Source organism: Rattus rattus, chromosome 1, assembly GCF_011064425.1.
Source record: "Rattus rattus isolate New Zealand chromosome 1, Rrattus_CSIRO_v1, whole genome shotgun sequence".
NCBI lineage: Eukaryota > Metazoa > Chordata > Mammalia > Rodentia > Muridae > Rattus > Rattus rattus.
This window is the reverse complement of record NC_046154.1, coordinates 97,489,210-97,515,888: the sequence shown is the minus strand read 5'-3', so window position 1 is coordinate 97,515,888 and position 26,679 is coordinate 97,489,210. Positions and strand designations below refer to the sequence as shown.

Sequence of the window (26,679 nt, the reverse complement as noted above, 5' to 3'; positions counted from 1 at the left end):
TATGGTTGGGGAGTCTTCCAAAGAAACTGCTCCACACAGCCTTCCCCTGTTCTTTTCTCTGCCTTTTAAGGTCACAGTTACATGATAGGAAATCTGGGACACACACCATCTGTCCAGACAGCTCCCTCACTGCTCATTTCTCGGTTAGTCAGAGCACGTCACACTTCTCCAACACTGCTACTCCAACAAGCTGTGGGGTGAACCCACGTTGTCTCTACTGACAGCACAGCAGCTGAAGTGAACGCTGCCTTTGAGGATTCTGCTTCTGGATCACACCCGTGAGAAGAAAATCTCACCCTCAGTAGGAACTTAAGACAAAAGAGTGATGTTTTACATGACTTCTCAAAACGCAGATGCAGCAACTTCTTACCGAGCTGACTAGATGACACCTAATCTGTACTTCTGTCCTAAGACTAAGAAAGGGATCTTTTTCTGCTATTACTGTAGCGGTGTTAACACTAGCTAACAGCATCCAGGACATGATGACGCTCTTAACATCCCTTCCTGTGCATTAATAGTTTTAATCCTTAAAACAAGGCTGCATGGCAAGGTCTAATATTTCCACTTTGAAGTGGAAAAACCGTATGCAGAGAGGCCCAATTTAAAAAAAAAAAAACTGCTGTTGTGTAGAGCACGGATTCAAAAGCTGGCTATATGATCTTAATTTTTAAGGTATGCAATCTATAAGGAAAAACTCTATACATTCACTTTGGCATCCCTGCTGTATCTTTGAATAAACAAGCTGTAAATATCTCCAACCCCCACCCCATTCACCCACTAACTCCAGGTGTTACTTATCATTGTGCTGGGAGCTTCTGTCAACCTAGCACAAGCGAAAGCCGTCTGAGAAGAAGGAACCTCGATTAAGAAAATTCCTCAAGCTCACGCCGTAGGTGAGCCTGTGCAGCGTTTCTTAAACGAGTGACTGATGGGGAGGGCCCAGCCCATTGTGAGTGGTGGTGCTGGGTTCTGTGATAAAGCGGCTGAGCCAGCCATGATTAAACAGCACCTCCATGGCCTCTGCCGCCAGCTTCCTGCCCTTTGTGAGTGCCTGTCCTGACTACAATGTGAAGCGTAAAACCCTTTCCTCCCCAACTTCCTTCTTGGTCGTGGGTTGGCATCATAGCAATAGTAACCTTAACCAAGACACCTATATACTCATTAATTTACTTATTTCTAAGTATATTTAAATTTTTAATCATTTTTGTTTGTGTCTGTATGTACATGTTTAGTGGGCTAAGCGTGTTACATGCGTGGCTATCAGAGGGCAACTTGTGGGAGTTGGTCTCTCCTCCCACCACATATGCCCCCAGTGATCCAGTGAGGCTGTTAAGCCTGTCAGCAAGTGCTTTACCTGCTAAACAAGCTCACTGGCCCACTTCTCTTTTTAAAAAATTTGTATTCCTATGAACTTCATAATTAGATTTTACTCAATAGTTTGTTGTAACAGAGCAAAGCAGTTTTTATAATTAACAAGCTTAAAGACTATACTCTAGGATCAGAGTCAATTTGGGGATAATTTATGACTTTCAGAAAAAGTTTGGGTTACTCTCAAACCTCCAACACAAATTTACTTTCCGATCTTCACATGAAGACTCAGGGACCCTAGTAAGATAGATGAACCTAAGAAAAGCAACATTGTAAGTCTAGAACTCCTCCCTCACGTATACAGAATAGTCTCCTTTCTGCTTAACCGTTCAGAGTTCTGCCTACGGTCACATGACTACCAGTGGTAGCAATGACAGTAACTATAAAATAATCCTGACATTATGTAGCAACATCAGTGATAATCCTACATGCTGTTAACTTGCCAAGTGCTAAGGACTATGCTAAATGCTTCTTACTGTCAAGTATATCATGGAGGCCATGTGGATCAGTGGCTAAGAATATGAAATCTATAGTCCACCATCAGTTAGTTGTTTGTCCATTTTGAACACTATCAAGCTCTCTAACTCTGATAGACATGCTTCTGCCTTAGGCAGTGGGCTTGCTGCCCGTGGTGTCTGTTCTATGGTAACTCAAGGCTTTGATCATAACTCCTTTGGTTGACAAGCTTTGGTGATCCTTCCTCATGCACCGTCCTCACAGTGAGTTCCTCTGAGAGGCTCACAGGGAAGCTGGGCTCCAGGTAGGCTGAGAGCACATTAGCAGACTTTCTTGTTTCTGAATGACACCCAGAGTCCCGTTTTGTTTAGTAAGTACTTATCTGACTCGTACTTAAACTTCTTTCCTGTTCTGGCCTGCGTGCCTCCGTTCCACATATGGTCAGTCTCTTCATAGAAGAAAAAAATATCAAGTTTTACATCAGCTTCTCCCTGGAAGGAGAGTTCCAAGCTGTCCTCCACCTGTAGGAAAGATGAAAACCCTCACAGACTAAACAACAGGATTGCATTTTCATTTATTAATTAGGGAGAGATATTCATGTTTTATGCAGTGAGCATTAATTCTAAGATGCATTTTCTTTTAAACTTAAGTGCCTATGAAGTAGAGCTTCAGAAAGTGGGACACTATACTACCTTTTCTTAAATGCATATAAAACATTCCTTAAACTGACAAAAATTTGTGAGTAATGCCTCAGGGTAGTTAAAACTGTCACTCTGTGGGGAAAATTGAAACGTCATAGTCCAGAGCCCATTTCTAAGCCCATATCTAACTAAAGGAAGAAGGGAAACTTATCCTGGAAGTATGGTTCACGTCAGACTTGGTTCATGTGTCTTCAGCAGCATCCCATAATAACTTATGTGACCCTCAAAGGGGTAAACGTAATGTATTCATCTTACGTTCCACTGCAGAGCACAGCGCCAGACACCAGCACTTGGCAAGTATCTGCTGAATGACTAAAGCTATTGCTTTGGTTGGAAGCAGAAAATATTAAGAGTGTGTTTGTGTCTGTGTGTCTGTGTGTCTGTGTGTGTGTGTGTGTGTGTGTGTGTGTGTGTGTGTGTGTGTATTTTTCAATTAGAATGATTAGCTCTGATAGTGAGAAATAATTTTCCAGGAATTAGGAATTAATTTTTTTCCTTTTTTCCCTTGCTTTGCAGGATAACACTTCTCTGGAGACAAAGTAAGAGCATGGTTATCACAAAGGACCATGGGCTTCTGGAACAGCAATCAAACTGTCTAGAGCAGGAATTCCTCTAGGCCATGGTGTCCCAGCTCTTCCTAGCCTCTGTGGAAGTCGCTCACCTTAGGACATATGAGCAAGACAGGACTGGTCTAACGTGGCTTCACATCTCTATCCCTCAGCAGACAAAGGATATTTGTGCTGATATTATTATGAAATGTAGTCTTAAATGATATAGAATAAGATACTCAGAGAAAGAGTAACTTCAAATGTTCTGACTGTATAATAATTTTGTACCACACTCTAGCCTAAGGAACAGGAATACGCCTCTTACAGGAGCCACAGAACCTTCTGTCTTCATTATTAAAAAAAGGCTGGATTTTCTAGCTTCTCTTTAAGTAGCACAGAAACCTTAAGGGATAATAGCTCCCACAGGCCCATCCTGATAAGTACTGGGTGATAACACCATGTTTGTCACACATTTAAGTGTATATACGTTAGGTAAGGTAAACTTCACAATGGAGACACACTATGTATGATATTAATTTGACTATTACCAACCTTCCCAAACTTGTGTTTGAGTGGAAGTCCTGCATCCTGAAATGCCAAAACAATATCAGGTTTGTAATCTTGAATGAAAATTCCTAGGTCGACATCTTTGCTATAAGGAATGATACTGCATTGCCGATACCATCCTAAAATGGGGGAAAACGGGATAAAATTTTAAATTGTATTTGGAAAATTAGTTATTATAATGAACAAACTGTATAGTAATGACTATATGATTTCATAGGGCTAAAGTTGGGTTGCTTTACCAAGGTTATTTTTTAAAAGTTAAATCCCAAACTAGACACCTTGGTTATAGGTGTTTTCTTGAAGAATCAGTGTCCTTCTTTCTCTCCTTTTTGTTTCTTTCCCTGGTCTGAGTGCTCAGCTTCCTCAAGGGCTTTAATGACCTCAGGCGTGGTGGTTCACACCTTTAGGCCTGCCTGTTCTGTTCTACACAGTGAGTTTCAAAACAGCCAGAGCTACACAATGAGATCCTTTGTAAAGTAGAAAGGTTTTCAGAATACATAATAATTTCTGAATACATTATTAGCTTTAATAATACGGTAAATAGATGGTCCACTTGATTGTTGTTCAGAGTGTTTGATCACTAACATTTAATGACTGAGACTGCCTTAAGATGTACTAAGAATATCTCATTCTCTTAATATGCTTTCCTGAGTCCATAATTTATAGCATTTACCACTTCCAAATAGCTCTTAAGCAATGGTCACTGAGCTCTGACTAAGGTCTGCTGTTCTGTAAAGCTTTCTCAGGGATTGCTGCAAGTCTACCTCCTACACAGTCGCCTCAGCAATGTTCTGAGAAAGCTTAGTCCCCAGCACTGACTCCTGAGTCTTCCCTACGAGCTTCTCATGTCTCTACTCCAGTGGCTTTAAAGTACGTACGTGTCTACGGTCATTCTAATAGGCACTACTACTGGATAATGTTATCTGGAATTATAAAGAATTCTAGCAACCAATCATAAACTATTAAAAACGAAGGGTTTGCTAGGTGCTGTGGCGCTCACCTGCAATCTCAACACTTAGGAGGCACAGACATGTGGATCTCTGGAAGATCAAGGCCAACCTGGTCTACAAAGAATTCCAAACCAGTCATGGTGAGATATTAAGACCCTGCTTAATGGTTGGGGATTTAGCTCAGTGGTAGAGCGCTTGCCTAGGAAGCGCAAGGCCCTGGGTTAGGTCCCCAGCTCCGAAAAAAAAAAAAAAAAAGACCCTGCTTAAAAACCAAACACAAAATTAACCCTCCCCCGCAAAAACCCCGCCAAAATGTAAAAATGAAGGGCTCCTTGAATACCATTTAATATATGGTATCATCAAATACAATTCTCTTATTTTATAAATGAAATAAGCCATGAGGCTAAAAACTGAAATCATGACAAATGACTAAGAATTTTTAATTACTGACTATAAAACAACCTTGTTTCTATAAAACAGTTAAACTTTAAAGCAAATATCACATACACAAGAGATCACCATATAATGTTTTGTGTTTTTATTATTTTGTTTCTGATTTAGGGTCTCATGGATCCAGACTGGCATTGAACTTGCTGTGTAGCTCTGGCCTTGGACCTCCGAGTCTTCTGCCTGTAGCACATGTGCGGTACAGATGTGTGCCATACCCAGTCTAAGCATGCGGTCGTTCAGACAGCCCACTCTGTAGGAGGCCTCGAATCCCAGGCTACAACCTGTGCACGTGTCTGTGCACAGTTATTCAAGGCATTTCCTCTCAGCCTCAGAGTGTCCTGAACTGCACAATAAATTCTACGGTGACTCTTTAAAAGCTGAATTAACTTTTGTACACATATAGTCACAATCAAAATACAGACAGTTATCAACTACTGTAATAATTTAGAAGGAAGAGATAAAACAACAATCTTAAGAATCTACATAATTCTAAATTCCAAGAAGCTGATGTAATGAACAGTGTATCTGGAAACCTTTTCCAGAGTCTCATAGCTGCTGCTTAAGACGACAAAAGTATCTTTTCCCATCTCAGGCGAACAGTGATGCCAAGTCAGTGATGCTCTCAGTGACCTGGAAAAGTCTACGGATGACCTCAGAGCATGACTTTTAATCTCCCTCTCACTAGAAATGTTTCCTACAGTGTAACTTCTGTTGTTATTTTAGAGTAAAGCAATAGACATCTTTTCAGATAGAAACAGCAAAGGTATCAGGATAACAAAGGTATTAAGGAGTACCTGGAAACCAACCACAATATACATGTCTGATGTAAATTTGTACATAGCTTTTAGTAAATACAAGTGACCTCAGATTCTATTTTATATGGCTGGAAAGAAGGCTCAGAGGTTAAGCACATTGGCTGCTCTTCTAGAAGTTTAAGTTTTAAGTTCAATTCCCAGCACTTGCATGATGGTTCATAATCACTTATAATGAGATCTGATGACCTGTTCTGGTACACAGGCAAGTAAAGCACTAATAAACATAAAAGGCACAAATAAATTACTTTTTAAAAAAGGTTCTATTTTATATTTTATCAATTACTTTCTTTTTTTTTTTTTTTTTTTTTTTTTTCTTTTTTTTTGGAGCTGGGGACCAACCAGGGGGCCTTCTGATGCTAGGCAAGCGCTCTACCACTGAGCTAAATCCCCAACCCCTATCAATTACTTTCTTAAAGCAGTCAACACATCTTTGCTTTGTACACTAATGCTTATTCTGATTATAAATATTGCACTGCCATATTACTGATGCCTGATTACCTCAAGCATTACTCCTAGAGCCAAAGGAGGAGACAGAAAAAGTAGAGCATTTTACCTAGACACGTCCCACTGCTCAGCCAGAAGGGCACTCCCAGTGCCTTCAGCGTCTTGGCCGCTAGCTGCAGTAACTCCTTTGCCCTCTTCCGAAAAGCCATGGCATCCACAGTGTTGTCATCGACGTACTGCTGCAGGTTAACAAACAGTGGTCTATTATAACCATCCCTAAACTGCTATACACTAATAGGATATTTGAATTAAACTGAGAGATTAACAGTGCATCTTTTTTCCATTGTAAAAAAATCCAAATTTAGGGGGCTTGGGCTGGCTGAGTGGGTGACTGTGAGCATGAGGTTTTATTTCAGTTTCCTCAGTGAGGCAGAAAACATGAGAGCAGGCACTGCGTTTCTCCCCACTCAATCTACACCTCTAGAGTGTGGTGCGGGCCAGAGTAGGTGTGCAACACATACCTTGGGAGGCTGAATGAGGACGTAACGAATTCTGTGTTCCTTTACAGGAAAGCAGGAGACGCGGTTTAGAGATGCCACTGGGGCAGTGAGAGATGGGAGCCCTAGGTGGCTCTGGAGGAACCAGCATCCTGTGAAGCAGCGTCCCTGAAGTGAGTTGTTCTCGTGGATCAAGCAGACTAAAGAATCCCTGAGTGAGCCACTGCTCCTTTCAGAGCGCAGGACTGGGCTGAGAGGTCCACGTTCCTATGCTTGTTCTAAGAGAGAACGCCTAGAGCTAAGCGCTTATAGACTTAGCTACCCCATAGACTACATGCCGAGCCAACATGACGGTCAGTGTTAAGTGCTGTCTTGAAGCTACAGTTTCCTCTCTGTCATACGAGACACCTTTCTTCAAACTGTTGATCAGAGGAGTCCAAGAAACACCCAAACATATAAGCCACTGTCCTTGGTTGCCGTCCAGAGCACGAAGGTAAGACACTATTGCTGAAGACACTACACACGTTATACACAGGACTTACAGAAATGACCTGGAAGCATTACTCCTGAGGCCTGCCTCTCAAAGTATCTGAAGGTGCTAATGTAAACTGCCAAGGAGAAAAGCAATTAAACTATGAAGTCTTTAAACCACATCGGTGGGCAGCATGGCAAGGTACAGTCAAGCACTCAAGAGTGGCACTTACATCTTGGGAGTAACCAACATCCACCTAGTTGGACTTGAGGCTTGCTCAACAGGAGGGAACTCATGCCTGGTTTCATAAACCCGGCCAGTGGCTAGAAAGGGTTCGTCAAACCTGGAGGAGAGCCTACTCCGGCCGCTTTCCTAAGCTAGCGTAATTCCTAACTGAATTCTGAATACTTGTATTCTTCCTCGCAGCTGCAGTAAGCACAGCCCTCAGCCCTCCTCAGGGAAGCCTCTTTCTGCATCAGATGGAGACCACCGTAGAGCACCACAGCTGGTCAAAACGCAGAGAACTGGACGTGGGCACCAATCAGTCACTACATGTACAACCCAATCCCTGGATCTCTGGAAGAGTGGCAGAAGGACTCAGGGTGGAAAGATCACACTGGCTACTGTGAGACAGCATCCTCTATAGATAACATAGCACAAACCCCCAAACCTTAACAATATGGCCACCTCAACAGGACTACAGGTACAATGACAGTACCGCTGACATTACAGTGTGGGTGGGAGAAATCTCCTAAGGTCCTAACCCCTAGATGAAGAGCTACAGGCACTTAATGGCTGCTAACAGAAGGACAGTTTTCTCCAGTAATGAGAATGAGTGCCCAGATGGGTTATCCAATGTTGTTTAGTTACATCTTATAACTTGATCAGGCTGGAGATAATGATCTGAATTTACAGATTTCATCAAATAGATATAGAAATAAATATATACAGACGTATGCACACTGTCTCTATTAAGTGAGAGAGCCTGTGCACAGCAAACCAAAGAGCAATGGGCATAGTACCTATTCCCCAGATCTCAGCTTCTTCAGAAATGGCTGACCCCAGACCTGGGATAGGAAAAACCACAAGATGAGCCTAGGATATCTGCATTTTAATAAAAATGAAAAAAGATGGAGATAAGTCAGAAGATACAAGAGGTATCCAGAAGAGTTTTTAACTGGCCAAATACGGAACAATCTGAAGATTAAAATAAATGATAAAAGTGAGGGCTTGCAACTCATTAAGCAGGAAACCCTGAGTCTCTTATATCAACAATAAATATGATAAGAAATGTAGTATTTAAATGGTTACAAAGTAGCCTGCAAACAAATGCTTCTAATTATAAAGGGAAAAAAATGCAACATCACAAAGGTGAAGCAAGCAGGTAAGAGAATCGAGAGAGGGACCCAACACCAGCAGTGTTCTGTAGCCTTCCTCTGAACCTTTCCACCAGAGGGAGAAGGGAGGCCACAAGGACTCAGAAGTCATGAGACCTAAAGGTCTTTCTAAATCACTCCCACAGAGGTGAGCTCCCTGGTCATGCAGCGGACTCTGAGACCTCCAGACTCCTGGAACTTCTTGCCCATGGCCTCGTAAGTAACATTAACAAACTCAGGGTTCACGAAGCTAGACTTGGGTGGAATCGGTTTTCAGTCTGCTGTTAGTGTCTGTCTGGGGTGAATACTATTTGCTCATGCTTCCTCAGGAAAAGTCAGGCAAGAAGCAATAACTGGGCAATCAGGTGGCACCTCCTGGGCTATAACGAGAGGAGCGAGCATAGCAGCACTGCCATGCTGTTTATGTAAGGATATTCAGTCTAAATCTAGCACAGAAAAAACCAGAGGGACAGTTACAAAACAGCTGAGGCCATCTTCAAAATTACCAAAGTCACGAAAGTAAGGAGAACTAACCCAGACAGTGGAGAAACCAGCCCAGCCTACAGGAAATTATAGCAGGAAATCAGTACTGCATGTGATTCTAAACAGAATCCTTTCGATACAAGCCTATCATTAGGACAACCAGCAAAGTGTGCATGTAGACCTTTGTTGTCTTTAAACTGGCCTTGCCATGTACCTTGGCTGGCCTGGAACTTTTGGCAATCCTCCTGCCCTGGCTTTCCAAATGTGAAGAGTACAGGCATGTGTCATCATATACAGTTTAGATTGAGATTAAAAGCAGTGTATTTAATTCTTGATTTTCATTTTCACTTATAGGAAATAATCTAGTTTTTTTTTAATACTGGTTTATAATTTACTCTCAAATATGCCAGAAAACAAAAAAGAGGTGTTATTTGTATTGTGCTGGCAACTGTTATATAAGCCATACACGGCTTTAAAAAAATCATTATTAAAATAAATGAGAAAGCTAGGGGACTATTTTATTAGGTTTATTGAATTAGTTCATCACTACAACCATTCTGTGCATTTAAGACTGTTTGACGCCATCTAGTGTTCAAATGAGCGTACGCTAACTTTAGTTTGAAAGTGTACACTCCTGGATGAAACAGAGAAGATGAGACCATGACTGAGCCTTTAGTCGGTGCACATTGGCATCAACACAAGGGCTGCAGTGGAAACAAGGCAGGCATCGCTAAAGACACGGCTACAATGTATGCCGTGAATAAAATAAGATGCTGCTACCAGGAGGCTCACAAAACGAGGAGGATGCGAGACATTCACAATTCACCGTGGTAACTGCTAGGGCAGAAGTGGGCAATGCCTGTATGGCAGGAGGCACTGAATTTATCCCTCCTACCTTGTCCTAACGTGTCTGCACAACAGGCCTATCCACACATGCTGCTTTCTAGCTTCTACCTCGAAGCTCAGGAAATTTGACGGCCCTTACAATAATAAATAAAGAAGAATAGGAAGAGCTAGAAGAACCACTGGGCTGTCCTGGGTATCAGCCTCAGGATGTGAGAAGCCTTGTATCGGTCTTGGGCCTTGGGCAGCAATAGCAAAGTTGGTACTTAGTGTCTCACATGTGCTCTGGTTCGCTCTCCATTACCATGATAAACACTCCGGTCAAAGGCAACTTGGGGGAGAAAGGGTTTAGTTCACCAGTCATAGCTCATGCCTGAGGGAACTCGGGGCAAGGACACAAGGGTAGACCTGGAGAACTATGTCTTTATTCCACACTATGGAGGCAGAGGCAAGTGGATCTCTGAGAGCGAGAGGCAGAGAACTCCAGAAAATAAAAGGCAAGTAGAAGAACTATGGTACCAAATCCCCAGTCAAAATGCCTGTTCCACTGTCTTTCTGGCTTCATATGACTTGCTACAGTTGAACTTTTACACCCATCAAAATCATTTTTATATCACTACAGTCAGAAGCCTACAAAGTTAGAACAGCAGAGGAAAAGCTGAAAACTCAGCTGGTCTTTCATAGCACTTTGCCAAACATACACAGACATACAGACACAGAGACAGACAGACATACACACACAAACACACACTCATATTCAGTGTCAAACTTAAACAAAGAAAAACTCCTATTTAAGTGTTTCTAAATCCACATGACCCCTCTTCAGTGGTTATATTCTAAACCAACTTGGACTTCTTTAAAAAATGTACTTTTAAAATAGTTAATGAGCGATCATAACTGTGGAATGAGTCAGTGTTACCCTTATCAGGATCTAATGAAATAAAACAATCAGTATATGGTCATTCTCCATTCATGGAAGAATAAAGTTTGTCTGTGGGCATGTGTATGTGTGTGAGTACAAGAGTGCACGCGTGTTTGTGTAACCCAGGACTGCTTTCGACTTGAGATCCCTATCTTAGCTGGCTGAGTGCTGGTTGTGGTTACAAACGTACCATACTAGCCGGCTGAATTTAAGATTTCTTTTGAGACAGGGTCTGTTGGCCGGGGTTGCCTCTGAACTCACCACATAGTGGAGCACCACCTTCAACTCTGCCAGGGTCTTCCGAGCGCTGGGATTATAGACACTGTTACCATGCCCAATTCATGTGGGGATGGAGAGCAAGCTCGAGCCCTGGGCATGCTAGACAAGCATCCAGCCAACTGGACTACATCCCCAGCCCTCAGGAAAATCAAGTTTAGTGTTTAACAAAGATCATTTAACAAGCCATTTTAAGTTTTTCTGCAGAAGCCTCTTTGTTTCCTCCTAAAAAATGAAATAAGCAGAGTACTCTCTCATTAAATTTAGTTTAGAAATACTTTTTTTTTTTTTGGTTGTTTCTAACCTGAAGGAATGCCCGGGCTTCTTTATACCTGCACTCGATAAATCTGGAGTGAGGTACTTCTTCTAGAAAGCGCCCTGGGTCTTTTGGAATAAGCATGTCGAGGCCATCAACGGTAACCTGCTGTAACTCCGGCCTGAAAAACAAAAGTTAAAAAGAAAATCTGCTATCAAGATTTAATCAGAACACTGGCAGCCTTTTAAAACAGTAAACGTTAGCAAAGGAGCTAAATATCAAGTGAATTTTCTTCATCCCTTGGGCATCAATCACCAACTTTATCAGGATCTTGAACACCAGACATCAAATAGCAGCACAGAATTTTAGTTTTAGGTATTTTCACTTATGCAGCTAAATTTGAGGGAGAGGGGGAGGGAAATGGATTTCCGTCTACCGACTGAACTCAGGGCCGTGTGCACGCTACCACTGAGCTACACCCTAGCCCTCTTTCAATTTAAATTAAAAAGAATTTTTTTTGAGACAAGGTCTTCCTAAATTGCTGAAGCTGGCACTGAACTTGCCACCCTCCTGCTTCAGTCAACCACGTAGCGGGGATTACAGGCTTCTGCCGCCAGACCTGGCTTAGTGCATCTAAAATAGTTTTTATTGATACGTTGGCATTTTAAGCAGAAATGAAAGCTGAATGACATCAGTTTCAGTTACTAACAGTTTTAGCAGTTCTTACAGTTAGAAATCTGAGGGAACTACCGTAGCCCGGAAGCCTCACTGAGCAGAGACTCCTGGACCCACCGCTGTGAATGCGGCTTGGGAATTTCTATTCCTCTCCGTCACATGCACTGACGGCTTGATCTACTGCACACACTACACTCACAGTTAGTTTTCGGGCGGTGATTCTGAACTTGACTAAATTATTAACTAAACTTTGAAGTAAACTCTTAATAGTTGAAGAACTAAATGACTTATTAAAAACCTGTTTGCAACACAAAATAAGAAAAATGAGTAAACACGAATAGTGGCAAAGATGTCAATGAAAACAGCAGGATCGAGACGGACAAGAAACTGTTCCTGACAACCGCAGTCATTTTGGTCACTCATATTCCTGCCTTCTCCAGTTCTGACCACCTCTTCAGCTCTCTCTCCCATGGGTGCTTTCACATACTAGGAAGGAGACAAGAATAAACGTGCCTTATGGTTTTATGACATAACAGAGCTTTTTTCTAAAAGTGTCCCGAAAGGTCTTTGCTATAGAAGTTCTTATAAATGATAAAGTGTAAAGGAAAAGACAAACGTTCACTGCTGTATTTACATTAAGTTCTAGTATTTCAGACATTATAACATCATTATTAATGACTTCCAAAGACAAAGAAAAGTACTACTCTGGGTTATAACGTTGACATTTGTGGTCTAACTTTAAAGCACCCCTTTCTTGTCAGCAGTATTTTTATTATTGTGATAGTAAGGATATACTAGTATATACAGTATTATTTTATTCCTATGATCTGCCTTAGTTTTTTGAGCAGTGTCTTATGAGTACATCTAGGCTGGCCTGGGACTTGTCATTAGCCCAGCCTCACTGCAGCTTGCCAATCTCCTGCTTCAACTTCTCAAGTGCTAGCAGGTGTGAACCACAATCTCAGCCATATTGGAAATAGAGTAAGAAAATAACACATACATACACACTCAGGTGCACGTAAGACATACAGGCATAAAATCATGAGTTATAACACTTATGTTCTTATCTTTATCATAGACACTGAAATTTGTCAGTTCCCCTGGAGTTCCCTGTGTACCCCACTCAGTAACTCCCTCTCTACCATCCCCATTAGGAATACATTCTATCTTGCGTTAGAGGTAACTTTTCCTTACTATTCTTAGTATCTTATTCTATTTTAAATATATCCACGAACACAGTATACCTATATACTGCTATTCTTTTTTGCTTTGAGACACTCAGCACCATAGGATGCACCCACACTACTGCAGAATTGCAGCAGATTTCCCTGAGGTATAATACTTCAGTGTGTGTGTGTGTGTGTGTGTGTGTACACATGTACATATAAACATAAACATATATTATTGACTTATTACTGTTTACTGTTATAGATTTACCTGTCAAAGGCTCCAGGATAACGACCAAATTGTAGCCTTCGAAAAGGAACAAACTTCCTATCCATGTGCCCTTTGAGTCGTAGGTGACCATGCCAGAGATAGTTGCCACTCCTCTCGTGAAAGACGACCAAGTGGATGGCGTGAGTGGCCAGCTTACAGACATAGTGCAGAGGGATCTCAGTTCCGGAAAGCGAGTCTATTCCATCCAGCCGAGGATCTTTGCTTTCAATCTTCAGGCACTGGAACCCCATGTTCTCAGCCATCTGAAACCATCCATCCTAGCACAAGACAAGGATCAAGCATGAATATTTAAAACCAAATATCAGTAGCAAAACTAAAGCAATTATTACACCATTAATCAATTAAGCCATATTTTTGTCTTAACTTGCCTTTTTGCTGAACATTTTTAAAAATGAGAGTCGTGAACAGAGGGTAGTGCTGAGAGAATAAAGCAGCAACAGAAAGCTGTGCAGAATGGACGGCAGCCCTAAGGACTCTGAACATTAATAAAGATCCCCCATGGGACGCGAATGCTCATTTAGTGTTCTCTCATTAGTTCCTATGAAGTAGATGTTAGGAGCAGGAACAGAAAAACAAACTTGCAATTGTTGACTCCAATGGCTTTAGGAATGCTTTAACAGAACCCATACCACAATGCAAACATCAGGAAACCGATTCCATCGAACCATAAGACAATGTTTGCATTTCAAAATCATTAAGACTTAAATCTTATTTATCAAGATTATCCTATATGTAGATTTTAGTAGATGATTAAGTATTAAGAGTATCTGCTGACTCAGTGGATTTATCTCCATCACAACTCAAGCATCTATCGCTCAGGGAACATTGCAGAGCAGAGTCTGAAACACTGTAAAAGCCAGAACACCAGAACTGTCCCAGAAATGGAATTCTGTTACACTAGACAACACACACACACACACACACACACGACACACACGCACACACACACACACACACACACACACACACACACACACACACACACACACACACACACACACACACACACACACACACACACACACACACACACACACACACACACACACACACACACACGCACGCACACACACACACGCACACACACACACACACACACACACACACACACACACACACACACACACACACACACACACACACACACACACACACACGCACACACACACGAGTTTCTGCTAGGTATGGTGCCCTATAACTGTAATCCTTTCAGAAAGATTATAAATTTGAGGCCAGCTTCAGCTACAGTGAACTCCTGATTCTTAAAGAAAAATCTTTGATTTCACTAGAAATTTAAAATCTCCCAAGAACTATCACTTATATTCCTACATTTGCATTTGGAAGTGATATCCACTCTTACAAGCATGAGTAGTTTTAAGTGAGGAAACATTTAAAGTCAACTTTCAAAGCAGTAATAATACACAGAGTGACTTACTGTGTGTAAAGTGCATGCACACTGATTATCTCCTCTGATACCATCAGAGACTCTGTGAGGTCAGCCAGGAAGGTATTATTTATGTCTAGCCTATGGTGTGGAACACAGAGCTTTAAGAAAGTAATCTCCCGGGCCACAGACTTCAGAAACAAACGTTGAGGATCAAAGCTAGCATGCTCACCTGCTGAGCCATCTCACCAGCCCCTAGCTGACCTTTGCTTCCTCCATGGACTCTGTCTCGACAACTGTGCATATTTCTTTCTTTTAAAGTAGCAGTGTCCTGCACTCAAGGGGCACTTTGGAAATGTGGAGGAATATTTCTTATATCAATAAACTGGCATCTAGAGGCAGAGGTCAAAACACTGGTGTTGTAAGTGACAGAGTGACCATCCTGTTTATGTCCTCATGATTTATGTACTACAGCCCCTCCCCAGTGGCTTCACCTAGTGTAATTAAGGCAGAGTTGCATACAGCAGGTGTTAGGTAGCTGTTGAGACCCTCTCTATCCCTCCACGAGGACATAAACAGTCAACAAGGCCAGCTGGAATGTTTGCAAGAGAGCACAGCTGAACTCCCCTAGATGGTAGCTGCCTGGCTCAAAGTAGTCACAACACCAAGAAAGAAAGAAAGAAAGAAAGAGAGAGAGAGAGAGAGAGAGAGAGAGAGAGAGAGAGAGAGAGAGAGAGAGAGAGGAGAGAGGGAGGAAAAAAAAGAAAAGAAAAGAAAGAAAGAAAAAGAAAAGAAAGAAAGAGAGAATCCTATGAGCAGAGTAAGCTATTTAGCCAATATTTACTCATGATAGGGTAGACTGACTGATGCAACTATAAAAAAGGGGGATGACAGGTATGCATATGAGAATTCCCATAACCCTTATCTAAGTGAGATCCTAGTAACACATAGCATTTTTCAATGAGAAAATAGACAAGATAAAAGTCACTGGGTTCAAGGCTCTTAGTAAGTGGTAAAAGGAGAGGCAGACAGCACCCTAGCTTACTGAGGTCTGCGTCACTCTCTGACCTTTTGAACTCAATACTTAACAATAAAAATGAAGTTAAAAATATCACATTCTCACTTTTCCATAGGTTGAAACATCTTTAGACTATAAAACGAGAAAATAAAGCAAGTCAACAAAGATCATATCCTTATATACACACTTGACCTGTTTCTTACCTGCATCACTGCCTAGGCAGAACTGTGGGACAAGATCTCTGACACTGAATTTGAGGCAACCAAGCAACCTGCAGCACACACTACTGCCCCAGAGTACACCACCACTCCACAAGGAGTCCCACCTACCAGGGACAACACGATTTATCAGATCTGCCACAGAATGTCTGCATTTTCATGATGGCTGAGCTCGGCTTTTCTGATTGAAGCTATTTTAATCTCTTTCCCACCAGACTCTACCACTTAAATGGTCTATATCCTATAACCCTACAGCTCTGCACTGGGGATCAAGTTTACAACACGTAAACCCTGGAGGAACTTGACTTGGGTCTAAACTGGATGAAAACGGTGACAGATACTTGAAATAAAGAAGCATCTCTCTTCCTTATTCCTGTCTTCCTTTCATCTTGAAGTCACAAAGGAGGATAGGAATGTAAGTTCAATTTTTGGAAACATCTAAAAACTACTCCATGAGTATCAAACTAGTATTGTGCACATACAAAATGGAGGAATGGCGCTGTAGACAAAAATCCTACACTGAGAAGTGCCTTATGCAACACAGTGGAAATGCGGAGATGCTGAATATCCTTGTTGACCTCCTCAAGGTCATGATTATAGCAAGACTGACTATTCTAACAGAATATCCGAAGAGCAATTTATTAGAAGCTTCTGAGAAAAAAATCCCTTCAAAAGGCTGATACTCCCGTTCCTGCCTCATTCTCTGTTTTTGACCATGACATGATGTTTCTATGCCAGTACGGATTATGCTGGAATGATGGTGGAAATGGAGACAGAACTTCAGCCCTGGTGTCAGTGGGGAGGCAAATAACATCAAGAGCCACCATTATTTCAGATTTTTACTGGAAAAGTGTCGGGAGCCATCTAGGAAAGGCTAAGGCTAGCAGGTGGCCCACCTTTTTGTATGCCGTAAGACAGATGAGCTCTGAGAGGAAAGGTCCCAAGAGACTTTATCAGGGCTGCTTCTTGTAGCTGATATGCCTTTCCTGTCACTATTACATAGCCTAAGGATTTCTGGACATTAGCCTGCCCTGTTGAGAAAATTTCCTATAGATCAACATAAAGATGAACTTTCATTAAATAATACTGTTTAGATGAATTAAAAATTTTATAGAATTCCTGATCTGGTTTTAGAAAGAAAGTTTTAAGAGATGGTTTTAGCTGTTTTGCTAAAAAGATGTAACAAAGTTAGAATCAAGAACAGAATGTTAGACTATGCCCACTCCTCATAAATAGTAAGCAAAGGATGCATAATACGGAATACAATGGCTTCCACAATTACACTAAAAGGAGAAATAGGCTTGGGACAAATTTGTGTTCGAGGAAAAACATTCAGGTCCAAGAACAATGCCAAAGGTGTGCACTATGATATGGCAAGGTCATATGAAATTGTTTTGAACTTATAATGAGCTTACAGTATGAAACACTGCTTTCAATGTAATATCAACATCCTTCTCCTTTTGTGTAACATTCTATCTATGAGGTAATTTTCTAAGAACTTTTATCTATAAAAAGGCCAGAGAAAAGAAAGTGTTGTCTTGGGAGGGTGGTCTGCCTCATCCATCCATCCACTAAATGTATGTATTTGTTTGTCTATGGGTAGGTATGCATGAACATGGGTACAGATGATATAGGTGGTTGGGCCCAGCCAGAATGTATGTGTGTATGAATGTATATGTGAGCACTGTCAATATAAATGAATTTTTCTTTCCTTTTCTTTTCTCTCTGGTTCACAAAGAGTTAATGAGCTCTGAGAGCCTCTTGCCTGGCCAGCAAGGAGAGGGGCTCAGGGCAGACTAGCCAGAGAAAGGCACTCTAGCAATTAATTTATTTACAGTAATAAAGAGTTAAGTTTTTTTTTTAAAAAGATATATTTATTTAATGAATGTAAGTACACTATCCCTGTCTTCAGACACACCAGAAGAGGGCATCAGATCCCATTACAGATGGTTGTGAGCCATCATGTGGTTGCTGGGAATTGAACTCAGGACATCTGGAAGAGCAGTCAGTGCTCTTAACTGCTGAGCCATCTCTCCAGCCCCAAGAGTTAAGTTTTTAGCACAGAACAATAAGAGTTAAGTCTTCAGCATTTATTTAAGCCAGAACAGTAAGAAAGAGTTAAGTCTCCAGTGTTTAATAAAACACAGAAATTTATAAAGTAAAATACAGAGAATTAAAGAGAAAAGAAGCCAGAAGTTTTCAGTCACAGAATAAGCAAGACAATGTTAACTCTCCAGAAACCAACAGCTTCCACCCCCAGTACAATTAGAGAGATTTAAAAGGCCAGAGGTCATCCATCTTTTGTCTTTCATCCAACGCTGTGGCTCTCTTCAGCTCTATTCCCCTGAGGCTGGGCAGGCCACCAGCAGAGAATTAATGTCTTCTTTGCTCTAGACATTGTATCTAGTTGTTATTATTATTATTATTTCATTCATTTATTCATTTATTTTTACACTCCAGATTTTATTCCCCTCCCCATTCACTCCCTGAGAGTTCCACATCTCACACTTCCTACCCTCCTGCACCCCGTCCCTCTTGACAAAGATATCCCTACCCCACCAGACCTCTAAACTTTCTGGGGCCTCCAGTCTTTTGAGGATTAGGTGCATCTTCTCTGACTGAACCCAGACCTGAAGTCCTCTGCTGTATATATGTTGGAGGCCTCATCTCAGCTAGTGTATGCTGCCTGGTTGGTGATCCTGTGTCTAAAAGATCTCAGGGGCCCAGGTTAATTGAGACTGCTGGTCCTCCTACAGGGTTGCCCTCCTCCTTAGTTTCCTCCAGCTTTTCCTTAATTCAACCAGAGGGGTCAGCAGCTTCTGTTTGTTGGTTGGGTGCACATATCTGCATCTGACTCTTTCAGCTGCTTGTTGGGTCTTCTGGAGGGCAGTCATGCTAGGTCCCTTTTTGTGAATACCCCATAGCTTCAGTAATGGTGTCAGGTCTCGGGACCTCCATATCTAGTTATCTTATAGCTGAAAACATTCCCAATCCGATTTACAAAAGGAACTGTAGATGCCTGACACTTTCAGCTGGTGTAAGCTCACACCGTCTCCATGCTCTAAGCAGCTCACTCACCTCATTCTTCCACAGGTGATACTGCAGCGCGAACGCAGTGAAGTCTCTCGGAACACAGAAAAATCTGCATTCTGAGGCCGAGCCTTGAGAGGCATTTTTCACTTGTTCAAAGTTTTTATTAATTGATTCCAGAATCCAAGGGTCAATAAGGAACACCGGCACATTTTGGCTGGATGTCAGCATAATAAATTTCTTAACTGCACGCTGTTTGAGAGAAAAATAATCTCTATGAAACCATTAAGTCAACAGAATTTTTTTCTAGTACTGGGAACTGAACCCTGGACCTCACATTTGTTAGGTAAGTGCTCTGTCACTACAGACGCCCAGTAGGGTGAGGACTGACTGTAATCTCAGCATTCCAGAGGTAGAGGCAGGGGACTATTACAAAGTTTGAGGCAAGCCTGGCCTACACAGAAAGTTCCAGGCCAACCAAGGCTTCAGTACTCTCAAAATAACAGACATAAAAAAAGACAAAACAAAGAAGCAATAAACAAACAAGTATTTTTTTTTTAATCAAAGGGTTTTGTTGTTGTTGTTGTTTTTCGATTGGTAAAGCAGCATTTACCAAATTTAAAAACTATACTGACACAAGATCTCACGTAGGCCAGGCTGGCCTTGAACAGTGTCTGTTGCTGAAGATGACCTTGAGCTCCTGGCCCCCCTGCTACCATGTCTGGTGTATACAGTGCTTGAGATTGAACCCAGGGACCCCTGCGTGCTAGGCAAACACTCTACCAACTGAGCTACATTTCAACTCTGCCCTCTCAGCATTGTTTTGCATTTTAATTAGGTAGAAAAAAAGTAAGAAAATGTATTTTTAAAATATGGAAGTAATAAAATTTTGTAAAACAAAAAGTGTAGTGTATATGTTTCATTATCTGTTCCTTTCCTCTTCCAAAGAAAGCATTGAGATTTTTATTCCTGATTATTAATCTCCCTTTATGTTTGTAGATTCTTTCTGATCCATATGTTCATTTATTTAGGGAAGCAGTCTAGCTCAGTGGACAAGAATTCTAGAGATGGAAAGTTTCCATCTGGATTCAGACACTTACTAACCAACTAACTTTACTCTCTCTAACTAGCTAAACTGAGAACAGCAAATAGATACTGACTTTATAAGGTTTCCACAAGGACAAAATGAGACACTGCATGCAAAGCTCTTGGTAGAGGGTCTACCCTATGTCCAAGGTAGTGATTGTCATTACCTTCATTCAACACATATTTGAGGGGTAGATCAATGCATGAGCTACAGACAAAACTGTAACTGAGGCTTCTTGTCTATGGTACATACCCATTGTGTGCTATCAAATCCAACTCGATTTCCTTTGGATTTTGATGAACCCATTCCATTCTAACAGAGAAAAAAGGGTATTTTAGTAAATTCATAGCTCAGCATGCAATATCCACACGCTTATTTTCATACTCAGAAGCAAACAATAATATAATTTTATATATTCAATCAACCCAAGATGTAAAACATTGAAAGAGTATCACAATTATTGAAATAATTCAATGGTATGGACAGCATTTCTGAACCAATTAATGGACATCAAGAAAGACATCTGGGTTCTTTCTAGCTTCTGGCTATTATAAATAAATGAGGCTGCTATGAACATGTAGAACATGTGTCCTTGATATATGTTGGAACATCTTTTGGATATATGCCCAGGAGTGGTATAGCTGGGTCCTCAGGTACTACTATGTCCAATTTTCTGAGGAACCTCCAGACTGATTTCCAGAGTGGTTGTACCAGTCTTCGATCCCACCAACAATGGAGGAGTGTTCCTAATTCTCCACATCCTCGCCAGCATCTGCTGTCACATGAGTTTTTTATTTTTATCTTAGCCACTTGGACTTAAGCTTTGTACAGGGTGATAAAAATGGGTCAATTTGCATTCTTCGTCATGCTGATCTCCAGTTGAACCAGCATGATTTGTTGGAAATGCTATCTGTTTTCCACTGGATGGTTTTAGCTCCTTTGTCAAAGATCAAGTGACTATAGGTGTGTGGGTTCATTCCTGAGTCTTCAATTCTATTCCACTGATCTACCTGCCTGTCTTTATACCAATACCATACAGTTTTTTTTTGTTTGTTTTTTTTTTTTTTTAATCACTATTTCTCCTCTGCCAGAACATGACAAATACAGAGGCGGATGCTTGCAGCCAACCACTGAATGGAGAATGGGGTCCCTAATGAAGGAGTTAGAGAAAGGATTGAGGGAGTTGAAGGGGTTTGCAACCCCATAAGAACAACAATACCAACCAACCAGAGCTCCCAGGGACTAAACCACCATCCAAAGACTACACATGGACAGAACCATGGCTCCAGCTGCATATGTAGCAGAGGATGGCCTTGTTTGGCATCAATGGGAGGAGAAGCCCTTGGTCCTGCCAAGGCTTGATGCCCCAGTGCAGAGGAATGTCAGGGTGGGTAGGTGGGAAGGGGTGGGAGGGTAGGGGAACACCCTCATAGAAGCAGGGGGAGGGGAAATGGGATAGGGGGTTTAAGGACAGGAAACCAGGAAAGGGGATAACATTTAAGATGTAAGTAAAAAAATATCCAATTTTAAAAAAAAATCCACATCCACATTCCTGTGTCTTTCTGCTGTCTGTCTGTCATCCTCCCACCCCACCCTCAACCACTTCTCTGTCCTGTCCCCAGTCTCCTAAACCCTGAGATTACAGCTAGAACCAGCTGTCTCTCTGAAATTAGGGTTCACCCATTTAGCTGCATATTTCTAACTTCATCTCCACACAGTTGGTGAAGGGATGGCAAAGTGAATTTTAAAAAGTATAATGGTAAGCAGTTCCCTAGTGTCAGGGTCTGATACTTCCAAAGAGAAAACAATGGTTTCCTCCCTATCTACTCCCTCTCCCCAATCCTGCACAGCAAGTGTCATTATTTCTAGTTGGAAGACAGCCCCAATGTCCACATTTATCACGATGCCCACTGTTACCTCACACACTCTAAGTTACCTATAAATTAATAGTCCTTTTTAAATGTTCAGAGTCAGAAGAAATAAAGCAGTGTTATCAGTATTCATATCATTAGCCCCGAATTTATTTTAAATAGGAAGAATGTGATGGTCTAGAAATCAGAAGACCATTTCAAACTCAAAGAAGCCTGACAGCTCCTTATGCTTTCAGTGTTTTCTACCTGTGAAGTATGAATATGTAGAAGAGGCTGGCAATGAGAACTGCTTCATCCTACAAATACAACATGCTCAACATTCTTAAAAAGGACACTCGTCTTCTTGTTAAATTGCATACTCAAGGACAGGTGCCAAAAGCAAGCTGTCTTTGTCTTACCATGTCTGCCAGAGTGCTTCGTAAATAAATGTTAGTAAGAATTTGGTAATTGGAAGAGAAAAGATGGGAGGAAGAGTAATTAAGGTAGAGCCGGATTCATTCTCTCACAAGATCTGCAAATTGGTAACCGTTGAATACCAATGTACATTTGAGGAAAATAAATAACAAAAATAAAGAGTAACTTTGTTATTTTCAGTCTTGACAAGAGATGGAAACTGCAGACCGTCATTTAGTTTTCACTACAGCCGTAGTGAATATGTTGTATTTGGAATAAGTACATTTCTAGTGAGCTAGCAGATTATTTTATACCTTTTTTTGGAATTAAGGCCATATATCACAAATTCTACTCCTTTACCCAGTATAGTTGCCTGTATGTACGGTTGTTGGAACACAGGCCAAGAATGGAGTCATTCAAGGAGAATTCTAAGAGCTTGTAAGGAAATTCTCAGGACAAGAGTCTTGTGACCCCAGTTCCTTCAAAACAGACGTGTCCTTGCAATGTATTTTTGGGCTCCTCCCAGGTGCACAGGTGTAGTGTATAACAGTGAGTTTACTTCAGCTGTTGTTATTCATGTGTGTCTAGGGAAAAACATGCTTTTGCCACTCGAGGCTAGTCCTTTGATTGTACACTTTATTCAGGTGACTTTCCTTAGCCCTCGAGTATAATTGTCTGATGCTATAAATAAGGTTGGCTATTGCATGAAATTTTGGTCACCTCATTTTCAGGCCTGATCTCTTAGGTCCACGCCACCAACTAGAGTAGTAAAAATACAGTTACAGTTGTTACTATCACCTCTACCTACAACACTCCCCCTGTCCAAACCACATGCTGATTGGCAGTCATTCCCCAGACTTCCTGTGCCACCATACTAACATTAACATACTATAATCCTAGTATTAGGGAGGCTGAGGCCAGAGGATCATTAGTGGGTTCTAGGCCAGCCTGGATGACATAGTGAGACTCTTCATTAAAAAAAAAAAAGCCAAGATGAGCAACAGAAATCCAGCTCCTCAGTTGTCTGCACATGTAAGCACACAGCTAACCTTGGCTGTTCACTTCTGTCACTGCCAATTCTTGACAAATGTTGAATAGGCCTTCATTCTATGGAACCTTTAATGTGTTTCCTCATCTGCCTGTGGCATTGCTTTCTCTTTCCCGAGAAAAGGAATTAACTTTCAAGCACTCCCAATACTTTGCTACCCAGTGAAATTGCATCCACACAGTCTGACTTCCCTTTTCTCATAAGAGATAAGCTGTCTACTATATTCCTATTTATAGCCACTCCTCTACTTACTAAATTGCATGCCCTTTTGATTGACCAAAAACATTGGCCCAGAAATTTTCCTTTCTCTGCTGGACCATTCCTATTAGCATATAAACACAATATTATTCTTCCTATTAAAAATAATTAAAACAAGAAACAACAAAAACCTCTTGGTAGCCCTTTTCCTCAACAATTTGTTCTCCTTTATGCTACATAGTTGTGGTGGTGCAGCCTTTAATCCCAGCACATGGGAGGCAGAGGTAGGAAGATCTCTGTGAGTTAGAGGCTAGTCTGGTCTATAAAGTTAGTTCCAGGACAGCCAAGGCTACGCTGAGGAAACCCTCTATTGAAAGACCAACCACGCAAACAAACAAATAAAAAACTCCCAATGTTGCTCTCATTGCCTTTAATTCTTTCCGGTGAGATCACCTGAGCTCAAATCCACTCTGCCAAACACTCGCACAAAACTACACTGACTTCCACAATGCTGATTCTATTGGTTGTCAGTTCTTACCTCATTTCATCTAACAAGACTTGGTAACTTCTGCCTCGCTGGAACATTTCACTTACTGGACTCTCATGACTCCCATACTACAGTCTCCTACTGTTTCTCTGGCTGTCCCTTCTTAGTCTTACTAGCTAGTTGTAGTAAATCTCTAACCCCAATGAACCCGTGCAAGAACACACAACTCAGTTACGGTATTTATAGGCTGCACACCTTGATCAGGCAGCTTCACCCTGTACTACTCTATCCCCAGCTACGAGATCCCCTGCTACTTGCCACTTCTCTGGGCCATGTGGTTCTGCTCCATCTTCCTTCCACCTCCTCTTCCTCTTCTTCTTCTCCTCTCCTTCCCTCTCTTCCCCCACTCTCTAAAACTTCCAGCCCTACCTTTCCCCTCCACTGACCAATCACAGTCTCTAGCCTTTATCTGACCAGTTAAAATGGGGAGAAGGTTCACATAGAATCATCTAAATACGTGATCCACTCCTCTTCGGGGCAGTGCCCCCTTTCTCCCTCTCTCCCTCCCCCACCCCAAGTAGAATTAACATCAGAATACAAACAGCACCAGGGGAACCCACAACAGCTAGTTCTCAATTCCTTGAAACAGCTCAAGGGGCCAAAGCTCAGATCCTGAGATATTCTCTCTTTTAAATCTATGTTCACTTATTTGGTGTCTCATTAGGTCTTCTCGATTTTAATTTTTATTAAATATTTACTTAATATACGTGTCTGAGTGCTTTGCTTATACATATGTATCACATGTGTGTAGAGCTTGCAGAGGCCAGAAGAGGGCATTAAATCTACAGGAGTTTATGAGCAACCCCACAGGTGCTTGAAACCCTTGCTTTTTGGTTTCCAGTTGGGTTCAACCAATGGGACGCATCAGCGGAGACTGGAGAGTAGGAAGAAGAGGAGGTCAGGTTATTTATTTTCTTAGTTCTCTGTTTGTGTGGACATTGGTTGGCAGTGGCTGCAAGGGGTTAAGAAAACTCATGTACAGATATTTAAAAATATTTCCTACTGGGTAGTTGTACTGAAAACTTAAGGGCCACAAATAAGAAGGTGGGCAGACTGAACCTAAACAGAACTGGCAGAAGAATAATTGGTGACCACTGAATTCCAGTAGCCCCACTGTGTGCAATTAAAGAAAAGGTATTCCAGAAATAGGATGCTGAGACTTAAGGAAGTGTCTTGTCCTTTCTGATGCACAGCATCTAATAATCAAATTCTTACAGGAACCCAAAGTCCAAATTCTTCATTTGTATGACTGTTTAAACATGCCCACTTAGAGTCAAATGGTTACCAGTTTGTTAAAAACTTCAAGGTCTTCAGTACTTGATTTCCCCCCAGTGGTTTATAAACCTGGGCAGACAGAGCTGAAAGACCCTAACTGTGGAGAAGGCGCATCCATCTGGGCAGCTGCCTTCTTCTGCACTGCAGTGCTGTTCCTTCACACAGAAACACCTCTCTCAAGTCCTAAATGTTATCAGCAAGGGGGAAGAAAGCTATCTGTCTTAGTAAACCATCTGAAAGCCACTAATCTACATCCTAAGAATACACAAAGAATAAACGACATGTGTAAAAAACTGTAATAAAAGAAATTCACTTTCCCCCTGGGTAATGAAGAACTGGAGGGGTGGGAGAAAGGGGGGAGGGGTGATATTTACACTATTACACTATTACACTACTTCCATTCTAGGAGTAACATATTTCCTTCAGAGAAAAATAAAGCAAGCCAAAAGTCAAAGACCAAGGGAAAATCTTCACATAATTTTAGTAAGCAGCCAACTTAAAAATATTTCGAGAGCTTTGCTGCCCGTGTTCTATGTGGCTGTAGGACTGATTCCCAGTCTTAATGACGGCACATGAAATAGTTCACTGTGAATAGCTGCTGCCATTCTCCTTTCAAACCTCTCCCTCGAACTGAAAACGAATTACTCAGCACACGGGGAAGGCAGCCCAGAACGTACCCTGCGATGGCCGCTGGGAACAGAACAGTGGTCTGAAGACTCATCTGACTGGAAAGCACACGCATGCTCTGCTTCCCTGAGTGCTCCGTCTCTCACTGAGCCACCAGCTCCGTATTTCAACTGTCCTGCAGCAGCCTGAGAGCCGCTTTATTTCCTATCTGCCAATCGCAACACATTCTGCTTAAATAAAGCTTTACTTACACATAGGAATGGCTGCATGAGTAAAGGTAACAGTTTTAGGTCCTGAGAACATTCTACTGAGATTCTGGTTAACTCATTTATAAAACAGTGAAAATAAGGGCTCACCAGGACTCTAATAATTTCATTTATTCATTCATTCATTCATTCATTCATTCATTCATTTGTTCATTCATTC

General features: G+C 41.5%; 1 protein-coding gene across 4 annotated transcripts in view; it reads right to left on the bottom strand.

Moving 5' to 3' along the window:
* Positions 1-26,679, bottom strand: part of Fktn (fukutin) — a 51,736-nt gene that overhangs the window by 14,688 nt on the left and 10,369 nt on the right. For 3 of the 4 annotated variants that reach the window (XM_032903983.1, XM_032903975.1, XM_032903991.1), the window contains exons 3-9: positions 20,547-20,606; positions 19,256-19,459; positions 13,537-13,814; positions 11,473-11,605; positions 6,409-6,538; positions 3,626-3,759; positions 2,218-2,345 (exon numbers count right to left, since the gene is read on the bottom strand). In XM_032903983.1, the coding sequence (XP_032759874.1) occupies positions 2,218-2,345; positions 3,626-3,759; positions 6,409-6,538; positions 11,473-11,605; positions 13,537-13,814; positions 19,256-19,459; positions 20,547-20,606 (1,067 nt within the window). The remainder of the gene's footprint in view (positions 1-2,217; positions 2,346-3,625; positions 3,760-6,408; positions 6,539-11,472; positions 11,606-13,536; positions 13,815-19,255; positions 19,460-20,546; positions 20,607-26,679) is intronic. The other variant, XM_032904000.1, reaches the window with a different exon arrangement.